A 12,794-nucleotide genomic window follows, 5' to 3' on the forward strand; every position below is an offset into this window, starting at 1 on the left:
ATGGTGTGTAGATAAGTGGAAAAAAATCATCATTTAAATGCATGAAACTCTGAGGTACTTACACAAAAATATGTGAAAAAAAAAAGTTCAAGGGGGTGTAGACTTTCTATAGGCACTGTATAGGCACAAAGAGAATTACTGCCAAAACCAACAGTTTATTATATTTGGTGCTAAAACCACCTAGCACTAAAAGCCAATGAAATCATTGTGAAATGTCTTCTAAATGTGTGTTGCACGTGGTCTGTCTTTAGCACCATCTGCACTATCAACACTGCAAGCTTGTGAAGTCTGCTAACTGTATGAGACTTCTGAATATAACTAGGAAACTTAAATGTTGTACCTCACTAGACTATACCTACCAATACATAACTGTAGGACTTATAATAATAATAATAATAATAATAATAATAATAATAATAATAAATAATAATAATAATTTATATTATTAGCTTTATATGGGAATTCTCCTTAAAGTCTGTGAAAGTTCTGGATGTGCATCTATCACAAAGTGCAACTCATTTTGGCAGGTTTAATATTCATTAGAGCTTTAATTAAGTTATAAAATGGGCTATCTATGAAGTTCATAGTTTTCCTCAATTAGTTTTTTCATAAATAAAAATATTTCAATTTTTACATTGGCAAATACTTTTTTCCACAAAATCGACAAACATCTGGTTTGTATTAAACAGCTATGTCTTTGTTCTGGTCAAAGGTGCACTTTGAGATTGTCTGGTAATAATTTATTTTACAGATGTACAGACAGGAGCAACACAAACCAACTGGTAACACTCAAAGCATATAAGGTACCATACATTTTTTTTCAAATAACCTTTTTATTGCTTTTGTAATGGCTTGGGATCTCAGCCCATTGAATTAAAGGTCTGAATTAAAGAGAAAACTGTAGTCGAGAGGTACATATGTGTCTTCTGCTAATGTCACTATTACTAACTCATCAGCCACTAGAAGATCTGTTACATTCTCCCCCCTCTGCTTAATGGAAACTCATCTTTGAGCTCACCCATTTACCCAGGATTAGGGTGTTTCAACATGGGCTTGTCAAACACGATGAAAGGCAAGGTCAGTTATCTACAGGTAATGACTGATGTGACGAATATTAATGCTATTGTAAACTGAAAATTTGTTTTTTGTGTGAGGAGGTTATATTGTCGTCTGGATCAGGTTGACTGCTTGAAATGTATGTTGCTTTTTAAAACAGGTTTAAGATTGTAAAGTCCTGTGAGCATTACAGGGGTCTTACTGTAGGGTCATGATCGTTCTACTAGGAATCTCATCGGCTGAGACAATCCTTGAGGTTTAAAATTGTTGACTGAACAACTGGTTAAACATATAACAACCCTGTGTTTTTATAAATCAAATCTTTAAGACCACTAAACCTATTGAAATATACTGAGGGCTCAATTTACAAAGCGTAACATATCTTTTTGACATTAATTCTTGTATTCCTGTAATAAATCCCTGCTAACACACAGTCAACATTAACAAAATGAGTGCTAGGGTAGCAGGCTTGTACCAAGTGTTCCGCAGTATTAATTCAATGAAGCTGAGCATCTGAAAAAAGTGGGATACAAACAATGTGTTTCAGTCCAAAACACACACCCAGGTGACTCTAACCAGTGGCATAGCCAGGGGTCTTTGTAAATCGAGTCCTACATGTGTCACTTTTCACTGTTAAAGCAGTAATTAAAGAAGTGATAATCAGTACTTTAAAATTAGTACTTCTTATTAGATTCATTAACATTATTACTGGTCCCCTTTTTTATTAAACTGAAATTAGGTTGGTTATTTTTTGATCTGCTGTTTCCTGGTACCGTTGCTGTAGGTCACATGGTATGATTGCTAAAAGTCCATTGTAGCAAGTTTGCAACACATGAAGAGATTAGGTACATGAAAGCAACTTTTTATCTTATGAATTATGTATATTGCAAATTGAAGCAAAGAACCTAAATATCTTCAACAATGATACTAGATCTAGAGCAATAGTGTCCTTTGTACTGGACTACACACCATAACCAATGTGCATGGTGGAGGGTCTTATTGCAAAATCATATATATTAAGTCACCACAATTTCTTATTGTTCTGTGCTTTATTGTGTAACATATGAAGAACATTGCACGATATCTTAGAACTCTCACTCTGCTTCTGTCATTATTACCATCTAGCTGTTTTGCAGGTTTTTTTTTGGGGGGGGGGGGGGGGGATTAATTACTACTGTATGTGAAATATGTCACTCGTCAAACACATCTGATGATGATATGCAATTCTCTATGTACTTCTGTACAAAATGACTTGTTTGTTCACAGTCAATCCCAGAGTTGCACATTAAACAATTTCTGGGTCCTCTATACATTTTGAAACAAGTATTTCTTGATTTCAGGAAGTTTTCCTTTTGTTACTGATTACCATTTTAGTTGTCGCTATTTATTAAATACTATTTTGGTTTGTTTTCAATCAATCACAGTGGTTCTGGGTTATGTTTCTGCAATACTGAATTATTAAACTTTTCTAGGATTCTTCTGACTAATTGAAAGCGTGTTAAAGAAGTAATGTAACTGCCATCAGTTTGCAAAAGTAGAAAAAAAAAAGCTAATTACAGTACAATGTCAAGAAACTGTTATCTGATTTTCTACATAATTCTTGGACTTTGTTACGGACCGTGGACAACAGACCAATGGGACGTTAGGCGGGGGCAATGTAACACGCACTGATAACCTGTTACTTGCTGCCTGCAAGAGGAAGCTCAGGACACTGCACTCTAGCAAGCACCTCCCGATGGAATCTTGAGAAGAATATGCAAAATATGTAAATAGGCTGGGACAATGGGGTTTTGGGGAAAGGTTAACTATTACAGTTATCTCACTGTTTATAATTACTATTAGTTATCACATTTATTTTATTGTTATGGCGTTATGTAATTCAGAAATCGTTAGCTCAGTCATGTTGATAACTTGTGTTTTGGCGTGTGCCACCCTGACATTCAGTACAGTGCTAATCTGTGGAGCAAGTGGCTAGCTGTGGCTGTGAATGAAAGTATGAAGCTGTATTTTACTGCTCAGGTAGCTGGTGATTCACCTGCTTTTAATAAAGAGCTTACTGCTAACTGGTGTCTGTCTGTCTTGTTTGGGTAAATCTTAACACTAATACTTGTCAATAATAATAATAATAATAATAATAATAATAATAATAATAATAATAGCAAAACGTAAATAAGGGATAAGGAGATCCCTACAAAACCATGCCAGTACTTACTATATGAATCCAGATGTATAATCTACAGCAAGGCTACATCAAAAGGCCTCTCTTTTGGTGGCTCCTTCCTACCCCCTGTGGGTATCTCCGTTATACTGTAGTGTTCAGATAAATTGATCCTCTAATAGGGAACATCAAATTGTATAAACTTTACTATTTACCCCTGGGGTTACTGCTTTCAAAACTCAGGCCATTCAGTCCAGCTGGATTAAAAATGCTGCTTTGTGAGTGACTGGAAGGGAGTGTGACGTCACAGCGTGGGCTGGTCTGTGGTTTATTAGACGGAGAGCGATCTGACTTCAGTTAAGTGCAGACGCTGCTCTGAAACAGCAGGGCTAAAACTAACAATCTACTAGGGATCTTTTACTAACAACTTCCAGACCTTAAGAAATAGAATATCCTGACCCAACTGCTGCAACAGCGGAAAAGGCCCGTTGCAGATAAACTGAACTGTAAAACATTGATTAAGAAAAGGATTTAAAGCATTATTGCTGAAGAGATAAAAACACATTTTAGCTTTTGTAGGATTTTGTTTCTTTTTAAGTGAAAACGACTCGTGATGGTTCTCCTGTCACTATGGTTTGTTGTAGCTGGAACTATAGTAGTGAATTTGACTTCAGCTGATAAGGTAAAATAAACTCATTTTTTAAATTTTTATACAGATGTATTTTTTTGTTTACTGTATTGTCTACACTGTATTGATTAAACATTTGGAAGATCGATATTTATATGCGTTTTCCTCAAAAATACTTTAAGTAACGTTATTCTTTGACTTGTCACTAATGCAGTGTACTTCTGATTAATATTCTCAAGGTGAAACATGGGAAATAGTCACTTATTATACTATTTGTAATATTAGACGAAATGTATACTTTTTGTTGCATGTTTAATACTGTATTTTGCTTACTTCCTTTCCAAATTATGTAGCTAATTGTAGCCAATTTGTTTTTAGCACCGTAGTTACAACTTGCTAGATACACAGTGTAGCTAGTATTACGTTCAGATAGGAATGAGGTTATTGTCTCCCATATTTTTATCCCAATTATTTGGTAATCAAGAAGCCTTTATAGTAATCACATTTTGATTTTAGCTGTTGCCACTGTCTCCTGTGGCTGTGGAACACGTGAAAGCGAAAGTTCACATTTTGAATTTCTGCCAGGTCTGTCAGAAGCCCTTTCCTACCATGGGTCTAAATTGAAGAGTAATTCTCATTGAATGAGTTTTATTTCAGCTTTAACTCGCATCTTTTTTACTTTGTATTTCTGTGTTTATTTGCAGGCTGGCAAAATAGGTGATAAAACAGGTAAGATTAACGGGCATGGTACTTCTGGGCTGTTGGCAAGCAGCACTCCCATGTGTACAGTATGTATCTGAATCAAGCAGTATTATCACAGGGAATCTCTGCTAACACTGTTTGGTTTGTTTTTCCTAAATTTGTTGTTAGTTTGTTTAACAGTATTGCTAAGAATCTGATGGAAACAGACCTATGCTACTTGTTCAAAGGTTTATACGTTATGTGTGTTTGATACATGCCTGTTAGCAAGCCATCTTTCAAATTTATAACCAAGTAGGAAATTTACTTTGAAATGAAGTCTGTTTCAGGGTTATAAAGTTCCTTTCACTGCTATATTGACCACAGATCACGGTATACATTAAAGAGCTTGTTAAACACAGGATAATTAGTCATAGTGGATTCACTTATTTTTTTCTTTCAGATATTTTAGAATCTCTATATTAACATGTTAATTATATGAGACATATGTTTTAACTGTATTACAAGTACTTTTGAACCTTATTTAAAAAAATACATGTTTAAAAGTATAGTGGTGTTTTGGCTGAAATTATTATTATTTTTTTTTTTTTTTTTTTTTTTAGATTTCCTAAAAAAGAGCCTGAGAGAGTATGGGCTGGTAACTCCAATTAGTACTGACTCAGAAGGACGCTACTTATCAAATCGTCTTTCAGCTAGCCACAAGCAACGAATCAAAAGGGATGTATCTGAAGATGCTGACCGTGAAAATAAGAAGCTCTTTTTTAATGTCACTGCTTTTGGGAGGGAGTTTCATCTGTGCCTTCACCTCAACAGCAGGCTGGTTGCTCCAGGAGCTGTCGTAGAGTGGCATGAAGAGGGTGGGGAATTTGAGAATGGAACCGGTGTGGAGAATGGAAGTCACACTCCCTATAGGACAGAAAGGATAGTGAAGAAAGAGTTGCTTAGAACAGACTGTGCTTATATTGGAGACATAACAGACATCCCTGGTGCGACAGTTGCCATTAGCAACTGTGATGGACTGGTAGGTGTTTTTTTCTTAAATATGATGCATTTGAAATGTGTATACAAAAAGTGTCATGTAAGTACTTTGTTATACTGTATGCTTAAGAATAGTTTTGTTACACACAGGAAACCTGTATTTCAAATAAGTAATTAATTAAATTTGTCACAGATATTTACAGTTTTAAAGAATGCATGTGTCAGATGATTTAAAATTGAAAATTGGATTACATTGATTCAGTTAGGGCAAGATTTAATACTAGTTAGAAGTACTGGGGTTGTATTATCGAATTGTTCCTGCATCGAAACACTCTGAGGAGCTTCATTTGAACCCTAAACGAGTCAATAACTTCCCACGCTTTGCAGTATAGCATTTCAAATCCTTCAGAAAAAAAGTAATTAAGTATTATCTTCAGTCACTGCAGTACTGTGCATGAGTCAAAAATGCTTACAAATCCTGGTTATTGGTACATGTGTGTTTGCTTCATTAGAAGTAATATTTTTTAGCAATTAAAGTAAGAAATTTGAAGCATGTTTTGAAGTGTTTTTCATTTGTATTCTGCTGCTGTGATTTATCTAAGGGCACCACTTGAGGTCATTGGCACAGAGACTGACTGCTGAACTTGTGAATGATAGAAGGACCAGTGAGAATACAGGAACAATAACAATGCTTTGTTTCAACTTTTCATATACAGCACACAGCTTCTCTTTATTATTATTATTGCTTGTCCAACAAAATTACTTTGGTGGTGTCCCTTCTGTTAAATGTCATATTTTTTCCTTACCACCACCCAACAGAGGCTCCCAACTGGTACCCCCCCCCCCCACAACGGCTAAATTTAGAATCTAATCAGCTGTATCTTACAAGCATTTCCTCTGCTTCATTTCTGTTTTTAATTAAAGGAAAACCTGCATTGATTTATTATATAAAAAAATAGAGTCTCAAAATGTCAGATAGCTAAAAAAAAAATCATTTTGCTATCTATTTAAAGGATGGCAGTCAGCTGCAGAAGGCATGGTTTCTGTGGTGTCGGTGGTAGCATCCAATCCAGGGCCGGATTAAAGGACGGAGGGGCCCTACGCTAACCCATATTTTGGGGGCCCTATGGACAATAGCTTGTGAAACTGTGTTGTAATTAACAATTTAAGTAACTTTCAGTTGTCCAATTTTTCAAAAGGAATATTTGCTCACACACATTTTCTTATTTACAGTGTATAGTATTTTAATTTCCTGCCTAGATTGCAAATACTGTAGTCACATGACAATCACTGCACAGCAATATTAGAGCTGTACAGTTTAGTTAATGCGTTTTTTTTTTTTTTTTGTATGAAATACAAATAATAATTATGAAATTATTTTTATTTCTTAAGAATATTGAAAAAGCATGGTATTGGGCTAATTTCACGATTCCCGTGCACAAAAGCTTCGAAAATGGAAAGAGGCAAACTGTGGACTTTTGAGCAAGGACATGTTTTTAAATTGACCCTAAAACTGAAATAAATGAATGTGTAATTTGAACCAGATTCATACATTTTATCCTGCAGACTGATGCCTCTGACGTAGGGCAAGGGATGGATCTCTCGCAGGAGGTAGAGGGAGTGGAGCATTTGGTATTATACATTAGCAGGAAGCTGCTTGCATGAGAGCAAGTATGCCGTAATCAAAAAGGAATGCCTAGCCACCATAAAGTAAAATAAAAAATCAAAAAAAGTTTCTGTGCAGCTCTCTTCCTATGTGTGTGGGCCTGGCCGACCACATGCAGTTTTTGTAAAATGTCCCAAAAACGTCGACCTCACCTGGGCCCCAGTTCTGCTGGGGACCCTGCGCTGTAGCATTATTTGTGTATAGGTTAATCCAGCCCTGTTCCAATCTGTGAGAATGCTTGGAACACATCATTTTTCAGTCAAGTGTAAAAACAGCAAGACAGGTTTGTTAACTTATAAAACGCTGACTCATATGTCAGTTGGAGGTGACAGTTCAAATTCTAATTTACAGTACCTCTCACTTCTGCAGCGAGTGCTAATACTATCCTTGGTGCTGTGTAGCCCACAGTACCCCACAGTGTCCTCCGAACTTCCAGCTCTATGCCTCATTCTACCTAGTGTATGTTTTTGAATAAATATGAATTGCTGTCGTTCCCTTTCAATGTGAGTGACATTTAGAATTGGATGAGTTAGATTTTCTTGGCTTTTAAATAGTGTCCTTTAGATTTACCAGGCATATTTGTGCTTTTATGTGTTTCACTAGTTTTTTGCTGTACTGAACTTTTTACTATACTGTGCTTTAGAATGCCTTTACAATGGTAAACAGCAGAATATGTGTGATAGTTTGCCAGTCCTTGGTATCCAGATATGAAAATGAATTAATGGGGGTTTTTAAACCAGGGAAAGTAAGCCCTTCCAGTCCAGGGCTTTCATAGTACATCCGGAAACCTCCCCTATCTCCTCACCCCACTGCTTTCTGCAGTGCACAATTCCACTTGTTGCATTTACAGGCCTGTTACATGCAAGCATGCATAAAGCATTACACCATACTGTTCCTTGAAAAAACAGATGTGTTTTGTATTGGGCTCTGTATTGTTTATCTGTGTATGTTTTGTCATGCTTGTCAATTTCTATTTTATTTCTATTTTGCTGATGGTTGTGTTCATAGAACTGTTTAGTCTTGCAAGCTGAAAATCAGAAATACTACTTATAAAGCAGACGTATTTTTGCTTCAGAGAAATCTTAGTGAGATGTACAGTACAGAACAGATTAACTACTTACATCGGCGGGAGGATAGCTGAGGAGGCAATTACCTGTAGGGTGTATGCTGTCTTGGCACCTAAGTGTCTGATTTTGATAAAGCCAGTTGACTTTTATTCTACATGATCTCTTGATTAAATTGAAAGGTTAGGTCATGCCATCTTGAGGAGAGCCATATGATGTTTACTTCTGTTTACAATCATAGGTCAGACTTTGTAGAACACATTTTGACCAGAGCAAGTAGAGCTGTTGATTTGGTGGTACTCAGTTCTCATGTTGGTGGTACCAGAACAGATTTGAATCTTGATAGTGGTTTCAACTTATTGTAAATCTTGACCTGACCATTTTGGCTTGCCATTTTCTGTACCAGACGTCTTTAACCCTTGTTGTCAAGTATCTTTAATTTATCTAGTGTTTTGTTTCAACCATTTTTTGGTTTTATTTGCTTTATAGTTGTACTGCAGTCTGATGATGAGGAACATTGACTCTAAAGCAATACCTGTAGCTACAAGCTGTTTCAAAAGCTCTCTGGAAGCTGATTTGCACTGGAAAACAATGCATGCTGAACATAAATGTTTAATTACTGGTTTTGGGTTCTTGATGGGTAGGGTTGACAAATTCTGATGTGAACAAAGTTTGAAAGTGCTGGCTGGTGCTTTTGCTTCTTTCCACCTGTTGTCTCTGAATGTTGTAGTGGTTCAATCTGGATGAATTTCCCCTTGCCATGTATTTAGCTTTAGTTGTATCCCTACATGTATAGTACCTTGTCCCATCCGCTGTTTGTCAGGTACTGTAAACGCCCAGCATCTGCATTGCCTATATCTGCACATCTGCACACATATATTAAAGTATAAAGAATCAAGCAGTGAAACAAAGCTATTAACCACAGGGCCCCCACTTATAATGTTGACTGTAAAATGTTGGTTACACAGAGACAGGGTTAGAAACTCACACTCTCCCATTCGCCCAAGGCGAATTAAATCTGATGAGGACTAGTTGATGTCTGTTTCTCAGTAGTCAATTAGTCCAATATTGCTTGTTGCTTAAAACATAATAACACAATATATTCTAGTGCTAGGATGAACACAGGATTTTCATATTCAGATATTCTCTCATAATTGAAATATTTGTTCTAATATTTTGATCGTTTTTTTCAAAAAGTAATAAAAGCCGATATATTGCTCTGAATGCAGACAGAGACAGCATAGCAGCAGGGACATGGGGTGTGGTTGTGGCCCTGTGTGTGTGCCTTTATTTTACAGCAAGACCTTACAATATGTAACACGTTAAAATAGAAAAATATCCCAGGAGTAAAGAATAAGTTGTGTAGGACTTACTTTACCCCCGTGATTTAACAACAAAACAAACAATGCCTTTCCATTTCATTCCTTGCCATTGCCGTTTCTTCCCAGTAAACAGTGGCCATAGAATCGCTTTCATAAAGTAATAACTTGAGGTTTACCTGTGCCTTTTTGTAACTGAACAAGCAAATGAAAACTGAAATTTAACTTTAAACACTTCAAATAAAACAAACGTGGAAATGGCATAAAATGAAGGGGTAAAAAACTCACCGTTTTGGTTTTTGTTTATTAGATTCCAGATAACATAGAGTTGCAAGAAAAATATATAATATATACAATCTATATAAAAATCACTACCCAACATTTTCAGGAAGTTGGGTACTGTTTAAGCGTTTTTGTCCCAGATGGTTACCCATAGAGGCTAGTATCCGTGCGGGCATAATCTGGTTTGTTTACTTTTTGCTGTCTAAAACTTTTAAATAGAGGCTCAAGAGTTGCTGTGTTGGTCCTGTGTTTTATATATATATATATATATATATATATATATATATATATATATATATATATATATATATATATATATATATATATATATATACACACACACACACAGTGCCTATAGAAAGTCTACACCCCCTTGAACTTTTTCACATTTTGTTGTGTCAGTGCCTCAAAGTTTCTTGCATTTAAATTATGATTTTTTTTTCTACACACTGTACTCCACACTGTTAAGGGGAAAAAAGTTTTTTATTGAGAAAAAAATAATATATTACAAATACAAAACTGAAAGATCATAATTGGATAAGTCTCCACCCCCCTGAGTTAATACTTAGTGGAAGCACCTTTGGCAGCAATTACAGCTGTGAGTCTGTTGGGATAGGTCTCTACCAACTTTGCACACCTGGATTTGGCAATATTTTACCATTCTTCTTTACAAAACTGTTAAAGCTCTTTCAAGTTCCTTGGGGAGCGTCGATGGACAACAATCTTCAAGTCATGCCACAAATTTTTGATTGGATTTATATCAGGGCTCTGACTGGGCCAAAGGACATTTACCTTTTTGTTCCTTAGCCACTCCAGTGTAGCTTTGGCTGTGTGCTTTGGGGTGTTGTCATGCTGAAAGGTGAACTTCCATCCCAGTTTCAGCTTTCTTGCAGAGGGCAGCAGGTTTTCCTCAAGGACTTCTCTGTACTTTGCTCCATTCATTTTCCCTTCTATCCTGACAAGTACCCCAGTCCCTGCCGATGAGAAATATACCCATAACATGATGCTACCACCACCATGCTTCACAGTAGGGATGGTGTTCTTTGGGTCTGTGCCAAACATAACGCTTTGCATTTAGGCCAAAAAGTTCCATTTTAGTTTCGTCAGACCACAAAACTTTTTGCCACATGGCTACAGAATCTCCTGAGTGTTTTTTTGCATACTTCAAATGGGATTCAAGGTGGGCTTTCTTGAGTAATGGCTTCCTTCTTGCCACCCTACCATACAGGCCAGATTTGTGGAGTGCTTGGGATATTGTTGTCACATGCACACTTTGACCAGTATATATATATATATATATATATATATATATATATATATATATATATATATATATATATATATATATAGGTTGAAACAAAATCATTAACTGAAACAGAAACAGCTGTGTAGGAGGAATAAGTCTCGGTGAGGAACAGCCAAACTCAGCCAACAAGGTGAGGTTGCTGAAGACAGTTTACTGTCAAAAGTCATACACCATGGCAAAACTGAGCACAGCAACAAGACACAAGGTAGTTATACTGCATCAGCAAGGTCTCTCCCAGGCAGAAATTTCAAGGCAGACAGGGGTTTCCAGATGTGCTGTCCAAGCTCTTTTGAAGAGGCACAAAGAAATGGGCAACGTTGAGGACCGTAGATGCAGTGGCCAAGGAAACTTACTGCAGCAGATGAAAGACACATCATGCTTACTTCCCTTCGCAATCGGAAGATTTTCAGCAATGCCATCAGCTCAGAATTGGCAGAAAACAGTGGGACCCTGGTACACCCATCTACTGTCCGGAGAAGTCTGGTCAGAAGTGGCCTTAATGGAAGACTTATGGCCAAAAAGCCATAGCTACGATGTGGAAACAAGGCCAAGTGACTCAACTATGCACGAAAACACAGGAACTGGGATGCAGAAAAATGGCATCAGGTGCTCTGGACTGATGAGTCAAAATTTTAAATATTTGGCTGTAGCAGAAGGCAGTTTGTTCGCCGAAGGGCTGGAGAGCGGTACACGAATGAGTGTCTGTAGGCAACAATGAAGAATGGTGGAGGTTCCTTGCAAGTTTGGGGCTGCATTTCTGCAAATGGAGTTGGGGATTTGGTCAGAATTAATGGTCTCCTCAATGCTGAGACATACAGGCAGATACTTATCCATCATGCAATACCGTCAGGGAGGCATCTGATTGGCCCCAGATTTATTCTGCAGCATGACAACGACCCCAAACATACAGTGAAAGTCATTAAGAACTATCTTCAGCGTAAAGAAGAACAAGGAGTCCTGGAAGTGATGGTATGGCCCCCACAGTGTGGGATTACATGAAGAGAGAGAAGCAACTGAGGCTGCCTAAATCCACAGAAGAACTGTGGTTAGTTCTCCAAGATGTTTGGGCCAATCTGTCTGCCGAGTTCCTTCAAAAACTGTTTGCAAGTGTACCTAGAAGAATTGATGCTGTTTTGAAGGCAAAGGGTGGTCACACCAAATATGGATTTGATGTAGATTTTTCTTCTGTTCACTCACTTTGCATTTAGTTAATTGATAAATATAAACTATTCACATGTCTACTTTTGAAAGCATTCTTACTTTACAGCATTTTATCACACCTGCCTAAAACTTTTGCACAGTACTATATATATATATATATATATATATATATATATATATATATATATATATATATATATATATATATATATATATATAAAAACTGCAGCGCAAATTCTGGTGAGACTGTAAATAAGTGCAAGGTATTGTTGTCATTTATAGTGAATAAGAACATCTGATTTTTTTTATCTGAATACATGTCAAAAAATATTCTTTTGAATATTCAGATATTTGTCCCATCTCTAGTATATTCATAATAATGTTGAGTTCTTGACAATAAACAACAGTAACACATTTAAAGTTTGAGACTCGCTCTTTGTAGCTTGACGTTGTTTACATTATCATCAGCATATTTTA

The 12,794-nt window shown here is 36.6% G+C and overlaps 1 protein-coding gene across 1 annotated transcript in view; it reads left to right on the top strand.

The window, feature by feature from the left end:
- Positions 1–3,589: 3,589 nt before the first annotated feature.
- Positions 3,590–12,794, top strand: part of LOC121317269 (A disintegrin and metalloproteinase with thrombospondin motifs 3-like) — a 101,610-nt gene continuing 92,405 nt past the window's right edge. The window contains exons 1-3 of the mRNA XM_041253019.1: positions 3,590–3,896; positions 4,547–4,571; positions 5,144–5,562. Coding sequence (XP_041108953.1) covers positions 3,828–3,896; positions 4,547–4,571; positions 5,144–5,562 — 513 coding nt within the window. The 5' untranslated portion in view covers positions 3,590–3,827. The remainder of the gene's footprint in view (positions 3,897–4,546; positions 4,572–5,143; positions 5,563–12,794) is intronic.

The sequence above is a fragment of the Polyodon spathula genome, chromosome 1 (assembly GCF_017654505.1).
Source record: "Polyodon spathula isolate WHYD16114869_AA chromosome 1, ASM1765450v1, whole genome shotgun sequence".
Classification (NCBI taxonomy): Eukaryota; Metazoa; Chordata; class Actinopteri; order Acipenseriformes; family Polyodontidae; genus Polyodon; species Polyodon spathula.